This window comes from Myotis lucifugus, unplaced genomic scaffold (genome assembly GCF_000147115.1).
Source record: "Myotis lucifugus unplaced genomic scaffold, Myoluc2.0 scaffold_352, whole genome shotgun sequence".
NCBI lineage: Eukaryota > Metazoa > Chordata > Mammalia > Chiroptera > Vespertilionidae > Myotis > Myotis lucifugus.
The window spans coordinates 312,693-340,265 of record NW_005871400.1 but is presented as its reverse complement, the minus strand read 5'-3'; the positions used below and the strand labels follow the sequence as shown (position 1 = coordinate 340,265).

Genomic DNA, 27,573 nt, shown 5'->3' with positions numbered 1-27,573 from the left:
ATCCAGTAACATCAGTAATATTAAAGTCCTCTACTATGATTGTATTGCTGTAGATCTCTCCCTTTAAGTCTTCCACAAGTTGTTTTTATATATCTGGGTGCTCCTAAATTGGGTGCATATATGTTTACCAGGGTTATATCCTCTAGTTGGATCAATACCTTTAGTATTATGAAGTGGCTTTCATTGTCTCTTGTTATGGCCTTCATTTTGAAGTCTATTTTGGGAAATGTGGGTATTGCTATCCCACATCTTTTTTGTTTCCATTTGCATAAAAATTTTTCCCCATCCCTTCACTTACGTCCTGTGTAAGTCTTTTGTTCTGAGGTGGGTCTCTTATATATAGCATTAGAGGCCTGGTGCACAAATTCCTGCATGTGGGGTGGAAGGGACCACAGGAGGTTGGCTGGCTGCGGGAGGTTGGCTGCGGGAGTGCATTGACCACCAGGGGGCAACTCCTGCATTGAGCGTGTGCCCCCTGGTGGTCAGTGCGCATCATAGCGACTGGTAATTCCAGTTGTTCAGTCATAATGGTCGCTTAGGCTTTTATTTATAAAGATATGTATATATGGGTCATGTTTTCCTATCCATTCAGCTACGCTGTATAGTTTCATTTGAGCACTTGAGCCATTTACACAAGGTTATTATTGATAGGTTGCCATTTTTATTACTTATATTTGTGTCTCTCTCCCTCCCCCTCACCCCCTTTTCTTCTTACAACAGTCCCTTTAGCATTTCTTGCAGGGCCTTCGTTTCTCTGTAAAGCTCTTTATTTCACCATGAATTTTGAATGATAGACTTGCTGGATATAGTAGTCTTGGGTTCAGCCCCTTGTTTTTCATTACTTTGTATACTTCATGCCACTCCTTCTGGCCTGAAGTGTTTCTATTGAGAAATCAGGTGACAACCTAATGGGAACTCCTTGCACATAACTCTCTGCTTCTCTCTTGCTCCCATTAAGAGTCTTTCTTTGTCTTTAAAGTTTGCCATTTTAATTGTGATGTTTCTTTGTGTGGGTCTTTTGACATTCATCTTGACTGGGACTCTGTGTTTCCTAGACTTGTGTGACTATTTCCTTCACCAGATCAGGGAAGATTTCTGTCATTATTTCTTCAAACAGGTTCTCTATTCCTTACTCATGTTCTTTTTCTTCTGTCACCCCTATGATGAGAATGTTGTCACAAAGCTCTGTTAAACTCTTCTACTGCTCCCCCCCCCCCAAATTGCTGCTCAGAGTGAGGTTTTTTTCATGTATTTGTCCAGTTTTCCCAACACCATTTGTTGAAAAGAAGATCTTCCCACCATTGTTTTTGCCTCCTTTGTCAAATATTAATTGACCATAATTATGTGGGTCAATTTCTGGAGTTTGTGTTCTGATCCATTGCCTGTTTTTGTGCCAGTGGCAGGCTGTTTTGATTATAATGGCTTTGTAGTAGAGTTTGATATCCAATATTGTGATCTCTTCGATGTTCTTTCTCAAAATTGCTACCGGTATTCAGGTTCTTGTATGGTTCCATATAAATTTCTGGAGTATTTTTTATAGTTCTGTGAAGTATGCTGTTGGTATTTTAATAGGAATTGCATTGAATCTATAGACTGCTATGGGTAGTATAGATATTTTACTGATGTTAGTTCTTCCAATCCATGAACATGGTATACATTTCCATTTTTTCTTCCTCTATTTCTTTATCCAATGTCCTATAGTTTTCCAAGTACAGGTCTTTTACTGCCTTGATTTAGTTCATTCCTAGGTATTTTATTTTTTTGTTGCAATGGTAAATGGGATTTTTTTAAAGTTTCTCTTAATGAGAGCTCATGATTGGTATATAAAAATGCCATTGATTTCTGGTTGTTGATTTTGTATCCTGCTACCTTGCCAAATTCATTTATTAACTTTAGTAGTTCCCTTGTGGGATTTTAGAATTTTCCTTGTACAATATCATATCATCTACAAATAATGACAGTTTTCTTCCACCTTTACAATTTGGATGGCTTTAATTTCTTCTCGTCTTATTGCTATGCCTAGGAAATCAAGTACTATGTTGAATAAGTGTGGTGAAAGTTGGCATCCATGTCTTGTTCCCATTCTTAACTGAAATGCTTTTAGTTATTGACCATTGAGTATCCTGTTGGCTGTCAGTTTGTCAGATATGGCCTTTATTATGTTGAGATATAATCCCTCTATTCCCACATTACTGAGATTGTTTTTTTAACAAAAAAGGGTGCTCGATTTGGTTGAATGCTTTTTTTGCATCTATTTATAGTTTGGTGGTAATAAACTCCATTAGCCTTTGTTTCTCTGTAAAACTTTTTATTTCAACTTCAAATTTGAATGATATTCTTGCTGGACACAGTAGTCTTGGATTTAGGCCCTTGTTTTTCATTACTTTGAATACTTCATTCCACTCCATTCTGGCCTGAAGTGTTTCTATTGAGAAGTCAACTGACATTCTAATGGGAACTCCTTTGTAGATAATTTTCTGTCTTTCTCTTGCTGCCCCTAAAATTGTTTCTTTGTCTTTAACATTTGCCATTTTAATTATGATGTGTCTAGGTGAGTTCTCTTTGGGTTCATCTTTATTGGGACCCCTTCTGCCCCTTGAACTTGTGTGATTATTTACAAGGTCTTCCTTGGGAGAAGGCTGCAGGAAGCTGCAGAGGCTAGGCACCCAGCCTCGCCACTCCCCAGACTAGCTGTAGTCAAGGCCTGAAATCACGAGCACCCCACCTCAAAACCCACACAAACATGTGCCCCAAGGACACAACCCAGACCCAGTGCGTGCCAGCCAAAGACACTACCAGACAGTGCACCTAAGTGAACACCAACTGGGCTCCTTAAGCTCCTTAAGCACCTTTATAACCTTTACTTTGAACTCTATGTGTGATAGGTTGCTTGCCTCCTTTTATTTAGTTCTTTTATTTAGTTCTCTGGAGACTCCTTCATTTGAAGGTTGTTTCTTTGTCTTTCCATTTTAGCAGTCTCTTTGTATTTGCTTCTTTTTTTATTTTTTTTTGTTTGTTTTATTTTATTTAAATTCTTTTTTTTAAATTAAATCTTTATTGTTCAGATTATTACATTTGTTCCTCTTTTTTCCCCCCCATAACTCCCCTCCTTCCAGCTCCCACCCCACCCTCCGCCCTCACTCCCCACCCACTGTTCTCATCCATAGGTGCACGATTTTTGTCCAGTCTCTTCCCGCATCTCCCACACCCCTTTTCCCCCCAAGAATAGTTAGTCCATTCCCTTTCTATGTCCCTGATTCTATTATAATCACCAGTTCATTCTGTACATCAGGTTATTTATTCACTTGATTCTTAGATTCACTTGTTGATAGATGCATATTTCTTGTTCATAATTTGTATCTTTACCTTTTTCTTCTTCTTCCTGTTCTTAAAGGATACCTTTCAGCATTTCATATAATACTGGTTTGGTGGTGATGAACTCCTTTAGCTTTTCCTTATCTGTGAAGCTCTTTATCTGACCTTCAATTCTGAATGATAGCTTTGCTGGATAAAGTACTCTTGGTTGTAGGTTCTTGGTATTCATCACTTTGAATATTTCTTGCCACTCCCTTCTGGCCTGCAAAGTTTCTGTTGAGAAATCAGCTGACAGTCGTATGGGTATTCCCTTGTAGGTAACTGAGTTTCTTTCTCTTGCTGCTTTTAAGATTCTCTCTTTGTCTTTTGCTCTTGGCATTTTAATTATGATGTGTCTTGGTGTGGTCCTCTTTGGATTCCTTTTGTTTGGGGTTCTCTGCGCTTCCTGGACTTGTAAGTCTATTTCTTTCACCAGGTGGAGGAAGTTTTCTGTCATTATTTCTTCAAATAGGTTTTCAATATCTTGCTCTCTCTCATCTTCTGGTACCCCTATAATTCTGATGTTGGTACGTTTGAAGCTGTCCCAGAGGCTCCTTACACTATCTTCGTATTTTTGGGTTCTTTTTTCATTTTGCTTTTCCGGTTGGGTGTTTCTCGCTTCTTCGCATTTCGAATCTTTGACTTGATTCTTGCGCTCCTCTGGTCTGCTGTTGGGAGTCTGTATAATATTCTTTATTTCAGTCAGTGTATGCTTACTTTCTAGTTGGTCCTTTATCACAGCATCGAGGGTCTCATTAGATTTCCTGTACATCTCATCAAGTTTATCGACAGACTCTAGAGGCCTCTTGAGAGACCTCAAAAGTGTGGTTCTGAGCTCAATATCCTCCCTTGATAGTTTTGTCCTGTTTCTTTGTCTCCGCATTTTTTATGCTTTCTTGGTACACCCCCTAGTGGTCTTTGTGTGCAGTCTTGTTGTAGTTAAGCCTTTATTGTTGTAGTTAATACTAAAGGGATTTGACCTCCAGGCCGACTGGCTGTGTTAATCAGCTGTGTCTGCAGTGGAGGAACTTGTGTCCTCTAGGGAGGTGCTAATCTAGCCTTTGCCTGAGGCTATCCGGCAAATGGCTCTGTGCAGGGCTTGGGCGGGGTGGGTCCCACGGGATTAACAGGGCGGAGGAGGGAGCAGTTATGGCTGCTCTCAGTCCGTCCCCAGGGGCTCTGCCTCTCTGTCCCAGCAACCGCTGCAAACCTCGGAGGGACCGTAGCCAGACAGTCCTGCTTCTCCCGTTTGAGTCTGGGTCCCTAGAGACTCGCCCAGATCTGGAGCTCAGAGTCTGAGGCTCCCTCCGGATTGAAACAGCCAACCGCGCCCTCAGCCACCAGCCCGCGCCGCGCGCACTCCGCACCTTAGTATTTTACTTCAGCACTGCGCCTCCTCTGATTCTCGGTTCCTCCTAGTTGTAGAACTTCCACTCAGCCAGCCTTCCTGTGGTTCTGGATGATGTCCGTTCCGTCTTTTAGTTGTATTTTTGAAGTGGTTGTTCGAGGCAGCAAACTCCGGTGTTAACCTATGCCGCCATCTTGGTTTTTCTCTGTATTTGCTTCTATGTATTAGATAAAACTGCTATTTTCCTTCATCAGGTTGGGGAAGTTTTCTGTCATTATTTCTTTAAATAGGTTATCTGTTCCTTATTCATCTTCTTCCCCTTCTGGCATTCTTATAATGTGAAGGTTGTTATGTTTCATGCTGTCCCAGAGCTCCCTTAAGCTATCTTCCTGCTATTTCATTCTTTTTTCTCCTTGCTGCTTTGAGTATTAATTTCTACCTTATCTTTCAAATCACTGATTTGATCCTCTGCTTCATCCAATCTACTTTTAATGCCTTCCAGTGTGTTCTTGATGTCAGATATACCATTCTTCATTTCTATCTGGTTCTGGTTCATGGTTTCTATTTCATTTTTCATGCTGCTATAGTTCCCACTGAGTTCCTTGTAATTTTCACTAAGCTCCTTAAGCACCTTTATAACCTTTATTTTGAACTCTGTGTGATAGGTTGCTTGCCTCCTTTTATTTAGTTCTTTGTCTGGAGACTCCTTCATTTGAAGGTTGTTCCTTTGTCTTTCCATTTTAGCAGTCTCTTTGTATTTGCTTCCATGTATTAGATAAAACTGCTATGCCTTCCAGTGTTTTGGGGATGGCCTTATGTAGAAAGTATCTTGAGGGGTTCAGTGGTACAGTCTCTTTGTTCACCTGAACTTGATATCTAGGAATGCCTCTTGTGTGTATTATTTGGGATCTCCTATTGTAATTGGGACTTGATTGTTGATGTCCCATTTGTAGGAGAAATTTCTCTTCTGACTTGCTGCCAGTGAGATTCAACCCCAGCGTCATTGTGCCAGCTATTATACAGGTGCTGATAGAATAGAGTAAGAACCAACAGGACCAAACTAATCACACCATGAAAATCAAGGTACTCAATGCAACAAAAGGAAAACTAAGAAGGAAAAACCAAAGAAAGCAAAGCAAAGAAAATATAAAAAGAATACCATAAAACACTCAACCAAAGACTTAGAGGTGATGTAAAGAAAATGGGAGAAAGAAGGAGACCAAAAATTGCTATATGGAAGCAAGGAGGAATATTTAAAAAGCTAATATAGAAGGAAAAAATAAAAAGAAACCAAAATAAATTTAAAACATAATAATAATTGATATATTAAGATATAGATAGAAAAGTGAAATGGAAAAAAGGAGAAAAACAAAATAAATAAGAAAAATTAATAATAATAGAAAAAAGTTGAATAGAATCAAAGAGAGAAATTAGAGAGATGCAAGAAAAAAGAGAAGAGAGGAAAAAAGGAGAAAAAACAAACAAGCAACAAAAAACAAAAACAAAACACACACACACACACACACACACACACACACACACGTCCACACATGCACCCTCTCACTTACTCACTCACTCACTCACACTCTCTCCCTCACTCCAGTCCTGCCAACTGCCATGTTGGAATCTTCTGCTTGATTCTTATTCATTTTCTACCACTTTTTTCATGCTGGTGTAGTTCTCAGTAGGTTCTTTATAGTTCTCATTAAGTTGCTTGTAGTTCTCACTAAGTTGTTTGAGCCCCCTTATAACCATTACTTTGAATTCTTTATCTCACAAATTGCTTGCCTCAGTTTCATTTAGTTCTTTTTCTCATGATTCCTCCTTTTCTTTCATTTGGGAATTATGTTTTTGTCTCCCCATTTTAGCTGTCCAGTTGTCTGGGGCACCAGGTGAGGTGGGCCAATTGAAGGGGCAGGTTTGTGCATCTGGGGACAATGGGTTACACTGGTTTGCGGTGGTGGGCCCTATCTTCTGGTGGTGCCAGGTTAGGTGTGCTGGGTCATGGTGGCGGGTCCATATGTCCAGGGGCATCAGGTCCTGGATGCAGGGAACATTGGGTCATAACTGCAGGGTTGGTCTCAAGGCAGCTTGGTTGGTCATCTGGGGGCACCGGGTCAGGCACAATGGGTTCTGATGGCAGAACCATGCATCTGAGGTCATTGAATCACAGTGGCACGGCCAGGTGCGCCATGTCAAGGCAGTGGGACCAGTCATCCAGTGGCAGTGGGTTTGCTTGCCAGGTCAGGACATCAGATCTATGCATCTGGGCATGCACTCGCCTAGGCAGTGGGACCGGTCATCCCAGGGTCATGGTTCAGGCACACCAGGTTGCAACATCAGGCCCATGTGTCTGAGGGTGTCTTGTCCCAGCAGTTTGTCTGTGGTCTAGGGGCATGGGGTCATGGCTTCTCCCTGCTGACTCCTTTGTAATTCCACTTTGAACTTTGTAACTTCTGCTGCTATCTTGGATACCCCCTCCATGCTGTCATTTTAAAAAATCTCTCATATGAAATGAAATTGAATTGTATAATAAAGACCATTTCCTCCACCTAGTATCAACTATCTTAGCCATATTTCCTCCCCATACCTACTCCCACCAAATGTATATATTTAATTAACTTGAATCCATGGTTTTTAATAGATTAATTTCTTATATTTTTATTTATATTTTTATAGTCATATCAACTTTGCATGGCTATTGGTTGTCTCTTTCTGTTGCACAATCAAAACAACAATGTTATGGGGTGGTGATGATGGCTTTGGGATGATTACTTGGTTGCTTACTATATGAAAGCTATTTCTGTTGTTAAGTCAAAATATAATTTCTTTAATAAATGCTTTTCTGCTAGTGGTGGTGTGGATGAAGTTTTCTAATTCCCCTTTAACTCTTTGTTTCTGCAGTACTTTTAACTTATGCTGTTGTCACCTTTTTATATATCAGGCCTCTAAGGGATTGTTCAGCCTTTCAAGTTTCTCTTCTCAAAAGTGTTGCCTTCCCAAGATAAGAATTTTCTAAAAGTATTGAGACATCAAGTCACAGAGACAAGAAGGTCAGAGAATCTAATTAAGAAAAATACAAACCTCCCAAGCTCCAGTGAGATATATCCTAGTAATGAAAAGAAGACAGGCTGACAATAAATTATTTAAGAAGCCATCTTATGATGTTAGAAAAGTAATCCCCCAAAATGGAGAATGTGAAAGAAAATAATAACATCAATTAAAAATTTAGAGAACAGGAGAACCAAGATGGCGGCATAAGGTATAAACCTGTGTGTGCTGCCTCCCACAACAACACTGAAATTACAACTATAAGACAAAACAGCTATCACCCAGAACCACGGGAAAGCTGGCCGAGTGGAAGTTCTACAACTAGAAGGAAAGAAAGAAGCGCATTGAGACCGCGCAGGAGGTGCAGAGGCACCAAGAACAGAGGTATGAAGGTGCGCGCGAAGCGGCTGCACCTTGGTGCACAGTTTTTTTCAATTGGAAGGGTATACAAGGTCTTGAACGCACTGAGCTCGTTTAAGGCGAGATTCTGAGGTCCCAGATTCCTATGGAGAGAAACTGGACTGTCTTGCAGTGGTTTGGAAAGTGAGGGGGGCTTTCTCGCAGAGCTGCTTGCAGGGATCATTGTTGCTGTGGGGGCACGGGACTGCAGAGACGCAGAGTTGCGGACCCGCTGACGCTGACAACAGTTGATCCGCCCTGGTGATTCCCTGAGACCCTGCCCCACTCAATTTACAAATTGGTCAATTTACCCCTCCCAAGCTGTGCTCAGCGGTGCAAAGGAATCACCTCAGCTTTTGCAGCCTAATCTAACTGCAGCTGTGTCAGAGAGCTCCAAAACTTCCAAATTCCAAACAAAGAGGAGAAATCTGCTGATATCGCTGTAGCTCCTGCTGGGTGGACTCACACAATGGTTGACTTGGAGATCCAGGAGCCAGGGTACCCCTGGTCAGATACCAGATTTCAACTCCTCAGATCCATAAGGGACACACTCAGGGGGCAGATTCAGTGAGCACCAAAGCCCCACTGAAGCAAGTCCTGCCCCATAAGGGTGTCTCCAGCACAGCAGTTCTTCTTATAGACACAGTGGGTCCTCACAGTCAGCCAAAAATACGAAGACAAAGAAACATGTCACAAATGAAAGAAATGGAGGAAAGCAAACTAATGGAGGACATAGAGTTCAGAACCACAGTTATAAGGCTACTCAAGAATCTTCTACGAACCTCCAAGGAACTTAGTGAGACCTTCAAGGATCTTAATGAGAATGCCAAAAAAAATGGAAAAGGACTAGTCAGAAATTAAACATACACTAACTGAAATAAAGAATAATATACAGAGATCCAACAGCATACAAAAGGATCCCAAGGATCAAGTCAAAGATTTGAAATATGAAGAAGCAAAAAACACCCAACCGGAAAAGCAAAATGAAAAAAGAATCCAAAAATATGAAGATAGTATAAGGAGCCTCTGGGACAACTTCAAACGTACCAACATCTGAATTATCTGGGTGCCAGAAGAAGAGAGAGAGCAAGATACTGAAAGCCCATTAGAAGAAATCATGACAGAAAACTTCCCCTACCTGATGAAAGAAATAGACTTACAAGTCCAGGAAGCGAAGAGAACCCCAAACAAGAGGAATCCAAAGAGGACCACACCAAGACACATCATAATTAAAATGCCAAGAGCAAAAGACAAAGAGAGAATCTTAAAAGCAGTAAGAGAAAAACAGTTAGTTACCTACAAAGGAGTTCCCATACGAAAGTCAGCTGATTTCTCAACAGAAACCATGCAGGCCAGAAAGGAGTGGCAGGAAATATTCAAAGTGATGAATACCAAGAACCTACAACCAAGATTACTCTACCCAGCAAAGCTATCATGTAGAATTGAAGGTCAGATAAAGAGCTTCACAGACAAGAAAAAACTAAAGGAGTTCATCACCACCAAACCAGGATTATATGAAATGCTGAAGGATATTCTTTAAGAAGAGGAAGAAGAAGAAAAAGGTAAAGATAAAATCTATGAACAATAAAGTGACAACAAATAAATCCTATCAGCAAGTGAACCTAAAAATTAAGTCAGATTAAACTGGTGAATATAATAGAAGCAGGGGCATAGAAAGGGAGGGAACTGACAATTCTTGGGGGGAAGGGAGTGTGGAGGGTGCAGGAAGAGATTGGACCAAAATCTTACACCTATGGATGAGGACAGTGGCGGGGGGTAAGGGCATGGGGGGGGGGGAACCAGGTGGAGGGGAGATATGGGGGAAAAAAAGAGGAACATCTGTAATAATCTGAACAATAAACATTTATTAATTTTAAAAAATTTAGAAAACAAAGATACAATAGAAAGAATCAATGTAAAAGCTTGCTTCTTTAAAAGACTGCTAATATAATTGATAAAATCTTACTTCTGGTAAGATTTATCAAGAAAAAAATATAAGTGGAAAGATTAGGAATATCACAAATGTAAATGGCAACATCACTATTCAAACTTATAATTGTTAAAATACCATAATATACTATAAACAAATTTACTCCAATAAATTTTAAAATGTAGGTAAATTAAATGATCCTAGAAAAATTCTATAATGTCTCTCCCCAAATTATCATATTATTTATTATTTTTAATCCTTACCTGAAGATACTTTTCCATTGATTTTTTGAGAGAGAGAGGAAAAGACAGAGAGAAATATTGATGTGAGAGAAACACACATCAATTGGTTGCCTCCTGCACACGCCCCGGCCAGGGAGGAGCCTGCAACTGAGGTAGGTGCTCTTGACTGGAATCAAAACCCGGGACCCTTTGGTCTGCAGGATGATGCTCTATCCACTGAGCCAAACTGGCTAGAGCTCCCAAATTATTAATAGGATACCCAAATGATTCATTCCTTGAAATAACTTGTGTGCCAATTAATGTGTGATTCTGAGTGGTGATGGTGTTGGGGGGAATACAAATAAATATAATACAATTACAATACAAAGCCTTCCCCTAGAGGTCTTTCCCATAGGTCAGGTGTGGGGACACTTCTTTCTACCAATGGCCATTTGGATATTTATAACAAAATTTGTGGGCCACACAAAATTATCAGTTTAAAAATTAGTATTTGGTCAAACATTTAAATAACTCACCCCTAATGCCTTGGCAGGGCCAGACGAAATGGTTTTGCAGGCCTTATACAGCCCGTGGGCCGGATGTTCCCCACTCCTGCCATAGAGGAAGTCCCTCACACAAGGAAAGAACGTAGCTGTGAATCCCAGCCCTGGCCCTGGAAAGCTGTGTAAGATTGGGCACAGGCACTTCCTCAAAGTGACTTTTAAGAAGGGTGAGTTTGTGAAGATTTAGATAATGTATGTAAAGTTATTAGGTGGCTGATTGTTAGCAGCACCTAGTTCTGATGACAACTTCAGACTTACCTTGGATTTTCTTTTGAGGCTTATTATATTTAAAAGTTCTTTTCCCCAGCCTTGTAAAGTGACCTAAATACAGGTAGCCTGACTCCTTTGAAATATGGGCAAACCCCACATGTCCCATGGGCTGACCCTGAAGCTAACTTCCTAGATACTTAGGGACTCCCAAGATACTTACTTTTTTCATCACAGTCTAAGGAGGCATAAGGGTTTTCCATGCACATTTTTTTATTTTTGTAGAAAGTAAAATAGTTCATGAAGCACTTCCCCAGGTTGTAATTGGGAAGGAGCAGTAACAATCTCAGTATGAAGGTTCTGGTGGAATTTGATACGATACTTTCAATTTCTAAAAAGATGATAAGATTGGGCTTTATTATAGGAAATGAACTATCCCAGGAAAAAAAAAATCCCCAATTTATAATCAAACCAAGCTCAGGGAATCAAAAGTCAGATGATTATGCTTGAAGAACACTATTTCCCAATAGGTTTGTCCCTGCTGACAGCTAACAACAGTGTGTGTTGATAACTGAAGTCTGAAAGCCTCTTTGACGAAGTGGATGCCAGCATAATAAGTCTTCCTGGCACCGTTATGAACAGAAAGCAACTACAGTCTCTTTTCCACATTCTAAATGAATCAAACCAATCAGGGAGGCAACGTATGAGATGCAGCCTAGAATTCACCAATAGAGAACACATAGCGAAATTACGATATATTTGAGAGTAGGGAAATCTTCAGAGAAACCAGTTGATGTGTAACTGATATCTCTCTAAAGAATGTGTTGGATATGAATAATAATTAGACTAAATTCCTGGAGATGTGAACATGCTTAATTTATGAATTTTGATAATTCTGTTCTTGGGGAAGAAGATACAGGCTCGCCTAAACACAAAGTTCACCTAAGACACTTTGAGCAAGAAGAGGTGACCAAGCAGTGCCAAAGCCATGGTGATTCTGTCCTGTGGAGATATTAACCTGATATAGAGACAAACAATTGATCCAGATTGAAAAATTCTGCTTATTGTCCACTTGAACAAATGCAAAAAATGGCACTAATTTTATAGACTAGCACTATTTAATATATCTAATCATGGGAAGCTCTATGTCTGCACTCAGAAGTATGGCTATTGAGGGCTAGAAAGTGGCTAGTGTGGCTATGGAACTGAATTTTAAATTGTATTTAATTTCAATAAATTTAAGTTTAAAAAGCCCCATGTGGCTAGTGGCTACCGTATTACACAGTTCAGATATAGTCTGATATCGTGTGGACTCACCCTGTAGCAATCATGAATGTCTTCTCTTCCAAAGAGTAGAGAAAAATCTTAGGTGAGGAAGAGAAACAAAATATCTTACCTGGCAAAATGATGAAAAACTCTTTAGGGATGGGAAAAGGGAAAAACTGACAAAAAAGTGTTACTAAAAATAATTGTCATCCAGCTCAGCACGGGTATTGACTGTTCAGAACAGACTATAAATCAACTAAATTGTAAACTACTATACCCCTGGTGCGGCCATCTGGACGTACACGGATGGGATGCCACTTCTCCAGAGACTCCCAGCGAAGGCATATCTTATGTGCCCACTTCACCAGCCCCAGCATTTGTTTTATATACTCCAGTAGCAGTTCCTCGGTTTGTCGCATTTTAGAATTATGGTAGTTCCTTTCTGTCCACTCTGCACTTGTTTTATTTACTTTTCTTTACATTACACAGCCTCATGTATAATGTTTAATACAAGTGGCAACAGCAGTCACTCTTATCCAGCTCTTCATTTGTAAAGGAAATGCTTTCAATGAGTCATCAAATATTATGCTATAGAGTTTTGTCCTTTATAAAGTTAGGCATTTTTCTCCCCTAATTCTATTTACTAAGAAATTTTATCACATATCATTTATTTTTCTGCATCTATTGAGATAATTATGTTTCTCCTATTAACCCATTAAAATGGGAATTTTGTTTATAGATTTTTCTAATATAAAAACAACCTTCTTAGATTGTTTGCTGATATTTTATTTAACATTTTGAATCTGTGCTTATGAATGAAATTAGTTCATGATTATTTTGTCAGGTTTTGACATGCGGCTTTTGTTAGTCTTGTAGAAGGGGCTGGAAGTGTGATCTTACTCTTCTGTATCTCCTGGAGTACAATTCAGGACTCACCAGTAGTCATCTAGGCCTTATGTTTTCTTTTTGAAAATAATTTAAACTATTAACTACTTGGATTCTTGCAGTACAACTGGAATTTTCTAATACTTCTTAAATCAGATTTAGTGAATTTCATTTTTTCCTAGAAATATAACAATTTGTTCAAAGTTCTTAGACTTGTCCTTACATCGTTTATTATATCCCCTTATTTTTCAATGTGTAACAAATATATATATACTAGAGGCCCGATGCATGAAATTCATGCAAGGGCCTTGGCCCCGGCTCCGGCTGCTACCGTAGCCAAGGGCCTCTGCCGCCTCTGCCATGGCATCTGTCCGCTGCGGCTTTGTCCAGAAGGAAGGACATCCAGAAGGACATCTGGTCTAATTAGCATATATATATATTCTCTCTCTCTCTCTCTCTCTCTCTCTCTCTCTCTTTTTACATATACATATATATATATATACCTAATATTTATCTAAATTTTATTAATTCTTCCAACTGCTGATTCATGGGGTTGTTGGTCTTCTCTATTATATATTTGTTTTCTATTTGATTAATTTTTGCACTTATTTGCTCATTATTTCAACTGTGTTTACTATGCTTTTTTTCTAACTTATTAAATTGAACAGTTTGTTATGTTTTAACCTTTTTCATGGTAATAATTAAAGCTATAAAATATCTAGCTGCACAGTATTTATGTTATTCTTCAGTTGTAAATATTCTCAAATTTACATTATGATTCCCTCTTTGGCCTATTAATTATATTAAAAACTTGTATTAAAATTCCCAGTTGTGTGTTATTTTTTAAAATATATTTTATTGATTTTTACAGAGAGGAAGGGAGAGGGATAGAGAGTTAGAAACATCGATCAGCTGCCTCCTGCACACTCCCCACTGGGGATGTGCCCACAACCAAGGTACATGCCCTTGACTGGAATCGAACCTGGGATCCTTGAGTCCGCAGGCCGACGCTCTATCCACTGAGTCAAACCGGTTAGGGCTTGTGTGTTATTTTTCTTACTAATGTCTAATTTAATTGCAAAGTGATACTGAATGTGTTATTCATTAGTCTTCATTGTGTATCATCTAGTCAGTTTTGTGAAGACTCCATGTGTGTTTGAAAACATGTGTTTGAAATTCCATGTTCTCTATAATTACAAGAGAGGTATGCTAATATCTCCTCTATGATGTAGAGTTTGCCTAGTTCAAGTAGCTCTGGAAATTTTAAATATACTTCGAGATAATATTACTAGCAAATAAAATTTTGTAATTGTTACAACTTAATGTGCAAATGAATCTGCTATCATGTAATGAGCCTCTTTATTTCTAGTAATACTTTTTATCTCAACGAGTATTTTTTTCTGATATCAGTATTATTTTGTGGGCACTTGTTTAATATATTTTTTTACATTCTTTTATTTTCTGTATCTTTATTTATTAACAATGTCTCCTCTAAAGGGAATAATGCTAAAATTGATCCAAAATAGCAGTTTTTGTCATTTATTTAATAAGCCTCTTTTGATGCTATTTATTTTTATTACTGATATATTTGGGTTAATTACTATCATCACATTACTTTGCTATTTATTATTTTTATTTCATTTTTATTTCTATCCTTTTTGGATGTGACTGAATTTATTTTCTCCCTTCTTTTTCATTATGTTTTGGAAATTATACTTTTAAAATATCCCTTTAGTGTTTACACTGAATATTTAATCATGCCTACATAAATTTTCTCTCTGGCTGCTTCAAATATCTTTTTAGCATTGGTGTTCTGAAGTTTTATGATGATATGTATAGGCAAGTAATTTTTTTAAATGATTTAGTGGGCTTTCTGAAACTTAGGATGTCTGACTTAAACAACTCTGAAATTATCAGCAACTATCTTTCTAACACTACTTCCTCTTCCACTAATTCTTTCTACACCAATATATCAAATCTCCTCACTCCATCCTCCATGGTTTTTCACATTTATTTAATATGTTCCATCTTGTTATCTCATATTTCTTTTGTATTCATCTTTCTAAGTGTTATTTATTTATTTTTATTATATTTTTAAAACATTTTGTGTACCCCAGTGACCAGACTTTACGTAACTTAATGCATGATTATCCCAATAAATCCTGTACTTATCAATCAGCATGCCTAGTTATTAGAATATTATTGACTATATTCCCTATGCTGTACTTTATATCCCCATGACTATTCTGTAACAACCAATTTGTACTTCTTAATCTCTTCACCTTTTCTGCCCCCTCTCTCACTCTCCTCCCATATTATTTCTGTTGTGCTTGTTCATTTTGTTTGTAGATTCCATTGTTGATAGATAGGTATTTATTGCATTTTATTGTTCATATTTCTGATCTTCATTTATTCTTCTTAAATAAGACCCTTTACATTTCATATAATACTGGTTTGGTGGTGATGAACTCCTTTAGCTTTTTCTTGTCTGTAAAGTTCTTTATCTGACCTTTAATTCTAAATGATAGCTTTGCTGGGTAGAGTAATCTTGCTTATAGGTCCTTGGTATTCATCACTTTGAATATTTCTTGCCACTCCCTCCTGGCCTGCAAAGTTTCTGCTGAGAAATCAGCTGACAGTCGTATGGGCACTCCCTTGTAGGGAGCTTTTCTCTTGCTGCGTTTAAGATTCTCTCTCTCTCTTTTTTTAAATTTAACTTTTGGCATTTTAATTATACGTCTCAATGTGGGTCTCTTTGGGTTCACTTTGTTTGGGACTCTCTGTGCTTCCTGGATTTCTATGTCTGCTTCCTTCACCAAGTTACAGGAATCTTCTGTCATTTTTTCAAATAAGTTTTCTATTTCTTGCTTTCTCTCTTCTCCTTTTGGCACCCCCATGATAATATGTTGGTATGATTGAAGTTGTTCCATAGACTCCTTACACTATCCCTTTTTTTTTTCTTTTTGCTGTTCCGAATGGGTGTTTTTTGCTTCCTTATATTCCATATCACTGACTTGATTCTTAGCTTCATCTACTCAACTGTTGAATCCCTGTAAATTATTCTTTATTTCTTAGTGTAGCCTTCATTTCTAACTGGTTCTTTTTTATGTTGTTGAGGTCCTCACAAAGTTCCTTGAGCATCCTTATAACCAGTGTTTTGAACTCTACATTTAGTAGATTGCTTATCTCCATTTTATTAAGTTCTTTTTCTGGAGTTTTGTTCTATTGTTTCATTTGGGACATGTTTCTTTGCCTCCTCATTTTGGCAGCTCCCCACCCCCGTCTTTCTTTCTATGTATTAGATAAAGATGCTACATCTCCCAGGCTTGGTAGCATGGCCTAATGTAGTAGGTATCCTGTAGGGCCCAGTGGGCTGTATACCCTCCTGTTGTAGTTGAGTCTTAATTGCTGTTGGTATTTGAATAGGAGGGATTTAACCAGGTTGATCAGCTGCAAGACGGTGACTCTTTTATATTCATCCTTAACCACCAATTCTCTCTTCAACTGTTTCAACTATGTCTAATATTCTGATACTTCTATTTATTAAGTACTTAATTTAAATTAATTCTTTTCATTTTTTAAGATTCTATTTGGATCTTTTTCAAATCTACTTGTTCTCTCTCTCCATATACATATATAATGCCCATACATATGTATCTATAGTACATGCATATGTGCAATATATGTATATATGTTCTATATGCTGACCTGACATTCTTTGTTACTAGTTAAATATTTTAAAAATACATACTTTATGTTCTATTCTAAAAATCCTCAAATCTTAAATGTTGCAGGCCTGATTCTTATTCTATAGTTTGTGTTTTCTGGTAGCATTTGCTCTTAGGTCCTTGCTTCTTTTTTTTCTTTGTAATTTTAAGCTGATCTCAATTTCTCTAGATAATTTACCTGTGGGAGTACTTTGAAGGCTGGGAATTGTGTATACCTTTGCCACTCACCTGGAAACACAATCAACTGAAGTTATTTTAAATAAATGATCTGGTATGTTTTTTGGGTTACATAGGTACTATGATTTCAGGAAACAAACCAGTATGGGGACTTGCCTGTGGTTACAAATTAAAAGGGAAATTACTGTTCTCTGTTCCAGTGCCAAATTCAAATTTTGTAAATTTCCTTTCTGTGTCCTATTGTGGCATTAGTTAAGTTTTATTCACCCTTATAATGAAGTCCTTCTAACTTCCAATTTTAGATAGGAAGCTATTAAAACCTTTGTGGTATGTGCTTTATGCTTTCTATTCTGACTTCAGTGTTACTCACTACCTATGCAAATGTAAAGTAAAGGTAACCAGATTCTGTCAATAAGCCCATGTCAGAGCTACCTTTAATACTTGCTTACCTTCAGGAACACAAGCTTCCATTTATTGTTGGCCTCTGCCAATTCCATACTTTCTTCTTAATTCATTATTTTGATAGAGTATCATTTACAGTGTTTGTTCTGCTACTGAAAAAAGGAAGTCTCCTTTGACATTCTAATTGCCAAATCTATTGGCTTCTTTTTTTGTTCTCACCCTTCATGTCTCTTTGAAACATATTCTTCCCCCAAAATGTTTTTTAAACTTTCTGAAACAGTAATTTCTTCTAATTCTTCTTATTAATTACTAGAGGCTCGGTGCATGAAATTCATGCACTTGGGGGTCCCTCAGACTGGCCTGCGCCCTCTCTCAGTCCAGGAGCCGTCAGTCGGAAATCCTTAGCTCTGCTGTGGAGGCAGGAGAGGTTCCCGCCATCACTGCTGCACTCACCAGCCATGAGCCCAGTTTCTGGCTGAGTGGTGCTCCCCCTGTGGAAGCACATTGACCACCAGGTGGCAGCTCCTGCATTGAGCATCTGCCCCCTGGTGGTCAGTGTGTGTCATAGTGAGCATTCATTCTGCCATTCGGTCGATTTGCATATTAGCCTTTTATTAAATAAGATTTTTATTGGGGTGACATTAGTTCACCAAACCAAACAGGCTCAACAAAATATCATCTGCACACCACATCATGCACCTATTGATCAAAGAACAGTCCCTTTCTGTCCCCATTTCTTTCCCCTTTGTCCCCTCCCTCCCCCCATTTTCCTCTGGCTAACACCACACTGTTGTCTATGTCTATGCGTTTTATATGTATAAACTCACATCACAAACTCAGATGCCTTAAGGGGAGTCTTCCCCACTTAGCATAATAAAGAGGTGTGCAGCATATACAGATATTGCTTCCCATAATTTTGGGATTGCTTTGAGAATTAGTGCTAAGGCATATCTCTTAACATTTTTTTGTCTGCTATCCAGAGGCATAAGTCTTACTCATGTGAAATACTCTTTTGTGACAGGGAATGAGGTGGGAAGCCTGTGCTTATGGGGCTCTTTGATAACAGGGAGAAATGAAGTGGTCAAGTGCTCAAGCCAGTTCAAACTCTCGTCAGAGAAGGAAGGGGTGGGGGGAGATACAGATGTAAGAATACTGCAGAAGCCAGGCTTATGTGCAGTAAGGAAGCAGAACTGGCTTAGCTGTAAGGATGTCAGGTGCATACAGAGTTTTTCTTCTTTCTGGAAAATCATATTTGGCTGCTCAGGATCTTTACGTTAGGGAAGAACAGCTGCACCATATAACCTTTCCTCGATGAAACTGTTGGCCTCTCTCCAGAATTCAGGATTCCTCTCCACTCTTCCCTCTCATCACCACACTGTAAAGTGCCCAACATCAAGGGATCTCACTTTTAAAAATAATGAGGGTCTACGGTCAAGTGTATTTTTAATATGATTTATTCTAACTTACTAAGGCCTGTCCTTTTAAGAATAAAGCTGCTCTTTTGTTTTCATTTTTTTGTCTTTTTCTGACAAATGAGTTTCAGAAACAAATGCTCCTAAAATGTCCAAAATCTTGTGCAAAACAGTTTCCTTAAGTCATGTGATAGTGTTACTGGATGTGAGGGTAAGAAGGAGGAATCTTGTCAAAGAACCATATGTCAGGTTCAGTCCCATCACTTCAATAGGAAGACCCCGTTCCAGCAGACCTAGAGTGGGTTGACAGGCTCTCAATGTACATTTTTATCTATTTCAGAGAGGAAGGGAGAGGGAGAGAAAAATGGAAACATCAATGATGAGAGAGAATCATCAGCTGCCTCCTGCATGGGCCTATTGGGATTCAAGACCACAACTTGAGCATGTGCCCTGACTGGGAATTGAACCATGACCTCAGCTCAACCACTGAGTCACACTGGCCAGGTTCAAAGTAATTTTTATTGACTTACATCAAGTTCAGGACTTTACCAAGCCTGGAACATAATTGTCTCCTAATGTCCTCATTTATTTACACTTACCAAACTGAAATGTGGCATCTATGATGAGACTGCAAATGCCTGAAAGGTAGCTGAACACCACAAGTTTGATGTAGGCAGAAGTACTTTGGGAAAACAGGAAGCTCAGCAGATATATGAGGGGGATGGCACTCCAGCCGAACAGCATGACGATCAGCATTGTGTCCAGGAAGTGGTAGTCTGTGAGAAACTCGTCCAGTTGGCAGAACTTGAACACGCCCTGGAATACACAGGATACAGTGATAAAGGCAAGTGAGACCTGGCAAGTGCAAAAATAATTCAAGCTAGAACACTTAGAAAAGGAAATAGCAAGACCTGTCCTTATTTAGCACAGAATACTCATTAATTAGATAATTTTGCCTTAAAAAAAAAAAAAAAAGCCCTACTCACTTCTTCTCCAAGGGCAGTCCAGAGACAAAACCATTGTAATTCCCTTTGGGAAAGTTTTTTAAATTCATAAACAGAATCAGTATCGCTTTCCCCAAATAATCCAAATTCTCAACTTTCCCAGAAAGTAGATTATTTGTCTAAAGAGAAACGATTTCTTTAAATATTTTCCTCCTGACTACATGCCTGACCTATCACTGCTATCCACCTTTAAGCTAGGTCTCCTGGTTCTATTCCACTCCCACACTTCCTCACATCCACTGCAGCAACTCTGAGATTTCTTTCTAAATTTCTTTTTCTGTTGGTACTTTTCCCTTTACAGTGTGAGGTAAGCATTTCACAAACCATTTAAGTGGTTTGCCGGAGGTGGCGGGTTCCAAAGTAGCCAAGGTTATTGTCTCCAGATTCTGTCTCCAGATTCTGTGCCTCGCTGGCACTCTAAATCCCCACTCCCATGTTTTCTCTTACGTTTTTGCTATTACACTTTTTGCTTTTTAATTTGTCTTTCACTCCCCACCCCATAATTCATTGCACAGAGTAATTACATGTAGCAACAATAGGCTTTCCTTAGTATCCATGTCCATCTTTTTTTTAAAATTAAATTTATTGGGGTGACATTGGTTAATATTTTATAGGTATCATGTATCACATTTTTATGAAACATGATCTGTATATTGCATGGTGTGCCCATGATGCAAAGTCAAATCATCTTCCATCACCATATATTTGGCGTCCTTTGCCTTCTATTCCTAAACCCCCTTCCCTCTGGTAACCACCATTCTGTTGTCTGTGCCTATGAGTTTCAGTTTTATATCCCACATCTCAGTGAGATCATATGGTTCTTAGCTTTCTCTGACTTATTTTGCTTAGCATGATATTTTCAAGATCCATCCATTTTGTCGCAAATGGCAGTATTTCGTCTTTTCTTATCGCTGAGTAGTATTCCATATATATCCACCAGAAAGATTTGAAAGCATTTATTCAAAAAGATATATGTACCCCTATATTCACTGCATCCTTATTCATCATGGCCAAGACATGGAAACAACTGAAGTGTTCTTCCATAGATGATTGGATAAAGAAGATGTGGGATTGCTGGGTTATATGGTAGCCACATTTTTAATTTTTGAGGAGCCTCCATACTGGTTTCCACAGTGGCTGTACCAGTTTACATTTCTACTAGCAGTAAATGAGGGCTCCTTTTTCTCCAAAACCGCTCCAACACTTCTTATTACTTGTCTTACTTATAATAGCCATTCTAACAGGTGTGAGTGGTATCTCATTGTAGTTTTGATTTGCATTTATCTAATAGCTAGTGAAGTTGAGCATCTTTGCATATATTTGTTGGCCATTTATATGTCTTCTTGGGAGAGGTGTCTGTTCAGGTTCTCTGCCCATTTTTTAATTGGGTTGTTTGGTGTTGAATTGTATGAGCTCTTTATGTGTTTTGGATATTAACCCCTTGTCAGAGCTGTTGTTTCCAAATATCTTCCTCTATTTTACTGGTTGTCTTTTTGTTTTGTTGGCAGTTTCTTTGTTGTGCGGAAGCTGTTTAGTTTGATATAGTCCCATTCATTCATTTTGCTTTTATCTCCCTTGCCTTTGGGGTCAAATTCATGAAATGTTCTCTAAGACCAAAGCTCATAAATTTAGTACCTACCTTTTCTTCCATGTAATTTATTGTTTCAGATCTTATATTTATGTCTTTTGTTCATTTGAGTAAAAATTTTAACTTTTTTAAAAATGTGATTTTTAGATAGACGTAAAGGGAGAGGGAAAGAGATATAGAAACATCCATGATGAGAAAGAATTATCAATCGGCCACCTAGTGCACACCCCCTACTGGGGCTCGAGCCCGCAACCTGGGCATGTACCCTGGCCAGGTGACCTTTTGGTGCGTGGGATGATGTTCAATCCACTGAGCCACACGGGTAGGCCATTTGAATAAATTTTTGTACATGGAGACAAACTATATTTTACTTTCATTCTTTTGCATGTATCTTTACAATTTCCCCAGCACCATTTATTGAAGAGGCTTTCCTTACTCTATTGTATGTTTTGGCTCCTTGTAAAAAATTATTTGCCGATATACATGTGGTTTTATTTCTGCACTCCCAAATCTGTTACATTGGTTTGTGTATCTGTTTTTCTGCTGTTTGATTATCATTGTCTTTTAGTATAATTTGAAGTCAGGCAGTGTGATACCTCCAGCTTCATTCTTTTTTTCTCAGGATTGCTTTGGCTACTGAGGTCTTTTGTGATTCCATACAAATCTGATGATGTTCTATTTCTTTTAAAAATGGGATTGGGATTTTCATGGGGATTGCATTAAATCTATATATACTGCTTTGGGTAATATGGCCATTTTAACTATGTTGATTTTTTCCAATCCATGAACATGGAATATCTTCCCATTTCATTGTATCTTTTTCAATCTCTTAAAAAATTTTAATATATTTTTATTTATTTCAGAAAGGAAGGGAGTGGAAGAGATAGAAACATAAACGATAACAGAAAATCACTGATTGGCTGCTTCCTGCATGACCCCTACTGGGGATCGAGCCCACAACATGGGCAAGTGCCTTGACCAGGAATTGACCCGTGACTGACCGGTTCATAGGTCAATTCTCAACCACTGAGCCACACGGATCGGGCTTTTTTTGCAATCTCTTTGAATAATGCTTTGTAGGAGATGAGAAGACGGCAGCTGGCAGGACAGCAGTGAGGGAGAGGGTGTGAGTAAGGGAGTGAAAGGGGCGTGTGTGGACGTGTGTGGTGTGTGCGTGTGTGAGTGAGGGGCAGATCTCTCAAGAGTCTCAGGGGCTGGCAGACGGGGCTCTCATGGACGGGGAGCCCCTGCCACTGCTGTGGGCACTCCCCCTGCTGTGGGGCTTGGGCATGGAGCCCATGCCATTTAGAAGGGGAGAGTGGCCTCCACTCGGTACCCAGCCTCAGCTCCACCCAGACTGCCTTGGACACTGCCCGGGACCCTGCAGCCACACAGCCAAAGTCATGCTGCCTCGGTGCAGACCTGCAGACCCCAGGACATCCACCTCCTGGCTGCCGGCTCCTGGACACCGCAGTTGCACCACTCCAGCCCAGAGGCGGCCCGTGACTGCCCCATCGCAGGCCGGCTTCTCAACACTGCAGTCCTGCTGCTCCAGCAACAGACACCAAGAATACTGCTTGCTGGGCCACTGGATCCTGGGCCCATGGATGAGTTGCTGAGTGTGCGCCCCTGCAGGCAAGGGCGCTCGGCTTCAGCTGTAGAACCTGCCGCTACCACTCCAGGGCCGCAGGACCGTGGGCCCCTCAGGAGTTGCTGAGTGCGTGCCCCTGCAGCTGAGGACACAAGGCGCCAGCAGCAGACCCGTGACTCCCCCTCCCGTGCTGCCTCTCTGGTCAAAGTTGTGCTGTTTCAGCCACAGACTCCGAGATTCCCGCATCCCCAGCCGCTGGCTCCTGCCCCCTCTCCACCTTTACCCGCAGTGATTCGCAGAGTGAAATCAACCTGGCCAGTCCCCACTGCCTCATCCACAGACACGGGACACGTGCCTCCCACCATCACAGGCTCCTGGACCCTCGCAGTGATTTGCAGTGACACTACCCCAGCAAGAGTCACATCACCCAGGGCAGAGTCACACTACCTCAGGCCAGAGACCCCTTCCGCTCAGGCCATGGACTCCGGGATCCACGGCGAGTGCAGCCAGTAAGACCTCAGGCAACCCTTTCCACAAGGGCCGGAACCACGAGCACACCACAACTACTTGCACCAGAGGCCGGGGGAGTCACATTGTCAGACAACCCACATGAGACTTCTTTCCCCCCACCATTTAAATTCTTTATTGTTTAAAGTATTAAAGAAGTCTCCTTTTCCCCCCATTGACCTCTCCCCAGCCACTCCCACTCCCCAGCACATGCCCTCACCTCCTACTCTCTGTGTCCATTGGTTATGCCTATATGCACGCATACAAGTCCTTTGGTTGATCTCTTACCTCCTCCCCCTGCCTTCCCTCTTAGGTTGGATGGTCTGTTCCATGCTTCTATGACTGTTTCTATTTTTGTTCATCAGCTTACCTTGTTCATTATATTCCACAAATGAGTGAGATCATGTGATATTTATCTTTCTCCAATTGGCTTGTTTCGCTTAGCATAATGCACTCCAGGTCTATCCATACTGTTGCAAATGGTAAGAGTTCCTTCTTTTTTTACTGCAGCATAGTATTCCATTGTGTAGATGTACCACAGTTTTTAATCAACTCATCTTGGATCCTTTCAAAGAACCAGCTCTTGGTTTTATTGATCCTTTGTATAGTTTTTTTTCATCTCTATGTCATTTATTTCCTCTCTGATCTCTATTATTTCCTTCCTTCTGCTCACTCTGGGCTTTTCTTGTTGCTCTCTTTCTAATTCTTTAAGTTGTAGAGTTAGATAATTTATTACCAGTTTTCCTTGTTTTTGAGGTAGGCCTTTAATGCTATGAACTTCCCTCAGGACTGCTTTTACTGTGTCTCATAGATTTTGGATTGTTGTGTTTTCATTGTCATTTGTTTGCAGAATGATTTTTATTTCTTCTTTGATCTCTTTGGTAACTCCATCATTGTTTAATAACATGATATTTAGCCTCCAAGTATTTGAATTTGTTTGTTTGTTTTTATTGTAGTTTATTTTCTAATATTATGCCATTGTGGTCTGAGAAGATGCTTGATATGATTTCAATGTTTTTGAATTTGAAGAGACTTTGCCTATGTCCTAATATGTGGTCTATCTTTGAAAGTGTCCCATGTGCACTTGAGAAGAATGTATATTCTGTAGCTTTGGGGTGAAATATTCTGAAGATGTCAATTAGTTCCATCTGATCTGGTGAGTCATTTAGGATTGATGTTTCTTTGCTGATTTTTTGTTTAGAAGATTTATCCAGTGGTGTCAATGGGGTATTAAGGTCCCCTAATATGATTTTACTGCTGTTGATCTCTCCCTTGATATCTTCCAGAAGTTTTTTTTTTTTTAATGTATTTGGGTGCTCCTGTGTTGGGTGCATATATGTTCATCAGAGTTATATCCTTGTTGAATTGCTCCCTTTAGTGCTATGTAGTGGCCCTCCTTATCTCTTGTTATGGCCTTTATTTTGAGGTCTATTATGTCAAATATAAGTATTACTACCCAGCTTTTTTTCTCATTTCCATTTGCCAGAAAAATTTTTTCCCATCCCTTCACTATCAGTCTGTGTGAGTCCTTGTTCTGAGGTGGGTCTATTGTAGACAGCAAATACATGGTCATGTTTTCTAACCATTCAGCTTCCCTATGTCTTTTGATTGGAGCAATGAATCCATTTATGTTTAAGGTTATTATTAATAGGTACTTGTTTGTCACAATTTTTATTCTTTATGCCTGTTTTCCTTCTTCCCATTCTATTTCTTCTTTTTACAGCAGTCCCTTTAGCATTTCGTGCATTGCTGGTTTGGTGGTAATGAACTCACTTAGCCCTTTTTTGTCTGTAAAGCTCCTGAATTCACCTTCAATTTTGAATGATGTGTATAGTATTCTTGGCTTCAGTCCCTTGCCTTGCATCACTTTGTATATTTCATTCCATTCCCTTCTGGCCTGATGTGTTTCTGTTGAGAAGTCAGTTGATAGTCTGATCGAAGATCGCTTATAAGTAATTTTCTGTCTCTCTCTGGCAGCCTTTAAGATTCTTACTTTGTCCTTGATGTTTGCCAATTTAATTATAATGTGTCCTGGTGTCAGTCTTTTTGGTTTCATCTTGTTTGGGACTCTGTGTGCTTCTTAGGCTTGTGTGGCTTTTTTTCTTCCCAATATCAGGGAAGTTTTCTGTCATTATTTCTTCAAACCGGTTTCCTATTCCTTGCTCCACTTCCTCCCCTTCTGACACCCCTATTATGTGGATGGGTTTTGTTTGTTTCGTGTTGTCCCAAAGCTCCCTTAGGCTCTCCTCCTGCTTTTAAAGTATTTTTTCTAGTTGCTGCAGTGCTTGGGTGGTTTAAACTACCTTGTCTTTTTGTATGTTTAAATTTTCTCTTTATAAAAAGGACACCAGTCAGATTGAATTGGGACCCACCCTAACTGCTTCATTTTAACTTGAATTTGAAATGCAAATAATAACTATTTGAAAGCCCCAACTTTAAATATAGTTACATTTTTGAAGAACTGGTGTTTAGAACTTAAACATATGAAATTTGGGGAATATAATTTAGCTCATAAAATTATTATGTCCCTGGCTTGGTGGCTCAATCAGATGAAGTGTCATCCCATACACCAAAAGATTGTGGGTTTGATTTCTGGTCAGGGCACATACCTAGTTCGGGGGTTTAATATTCGGTTGGGGTGCATACGGGAGGTAATCCCTTGATGTTTCTGTTTCCTCTCTCTCTCTCTCTCTCTCTCTCTCTCTCTCAGTCTCCCTAGCTCTCTATCTCTTACTTCCTCTCTCTCTAAAATCAATAAGCATATCCTTGGGTGAGGATAAAAAATTATTATGAATTCCAAAGATCTTCTTTCACATGCCTCTTGATTAAAATGTACACACATTTCAATGTGTTTTCTAAGATAATGAGCAAAGATAATTTATCAGCAGAGTTAAGTTTATGTTATAATTGGAGAGTAGCAAATTTCCACAGGGTACCGAAAATAAAAAAGCTCTCAAAAAATCTTTATTTAACACTCACCAGCAGTAGACAGCAGGCAATGAAGAAGATGGTGAGATCCCACAGTAGAGCAGAAAGCCAGTACGCAAGGACATAGACCCCACTCAGAAACTGGATGAGCTTTGCCTTAGTGATTCTCTCAGTCACTGTCAGGAGACAAAAGCCACTGACCAAAAGAGCCATCCCAAAATGTATATTTATGGCCACCTGGTCTCCTTCTGGCAACCTAGAAAATTAGGAACAAAAGTAGGTATATTAAAAAATCAACAGCAGAAAATATAAATTTCTATCAATTGCTATTTTTAATCATACAGATATCATCAACATTGTATAAAAGCATCTACATTAATAAAAGACAAATATGCTAATTGACCGTACCTTCGTCACACCCTAAGCCACGCCTGCCAGCCAATCAGAGCAACTATATGCAAATTAACCCAACCAAGATAGCGGCCGTCAGCCACGGAGCTTGGAGCAAGCAGGTGATGGAGGAAGCCAAGGTTCCTGCCTGCCCTGAGCCAGCTGTGGCCTCCGCTCATGGCAACAAAGTTTCAATTATAGAAGACAAAGAAATCCCAGATACCTGCTTCCAGCCAGCCTCCACTGGGAGCTTGGGTGGCTGGGGGTTGTGGCCAGCCTGCAAACAGCCATCAGCCCCTCACCCAGGCTGGCCACACCCTCATGGGGTGAGGGTTCCTGCTGGGGGGCTTAGCCAGGCTGAAAACGGCCCTCAGCCCCTCACCCAGATTGGCCAGGCACCCCAGCAGGACCCCCCACCCTGAAGGGACTGTGGCCAGCCTGCAAACGGCCCTCAGCCTCTCACCCAGGGTGGCCATACCCTCATGGGGTGAGGGTCCCTGCTGGGGGGCTTGGCCAGCCTGAAAACAGCCATCAGCCACTCACCCAAACTGGCCAGGCACCCCCACAGGACGCCCCTACCCTGAAGGGGCTGTGGCCAGCCTGAAAACGGCCCTCAGCTCCT

The 27,573-nt window shown here is 39.8% G+C and overlaps 1 protein-coding gene across 1 annotated transcript in view; it reads right to left on the bottom strand.

The window, feature by feature from the left end:
- The window catches only part of LOC102423522 (ATP-binding cassette sub-family A member 3-like), a 254,535-nt gene that overhangs the window by 63,414 nt on the left and 163,548 nt on the right, over positions 1-27,573 (bottom strand). Inside the window, exons 22-24 of the mRNA XM_023764831.1 lie at positions 26,613-26,817; positions 19,543-19,759; positions 11,297-11,464 (exon numbers count right to left, since the gene is read on the bottom strand). Coding sequence (XP_023620599.1) covers positions 11,297-11,464; positions 19,543-19,759; positions 26,613-26,817 — 590 coding nt within the window. The remainder of the gene's footprint in view (positions 1-11,296; positions 11,465-19,542; positions 19,760-26,612; positions 26,818-27,573) is intronic.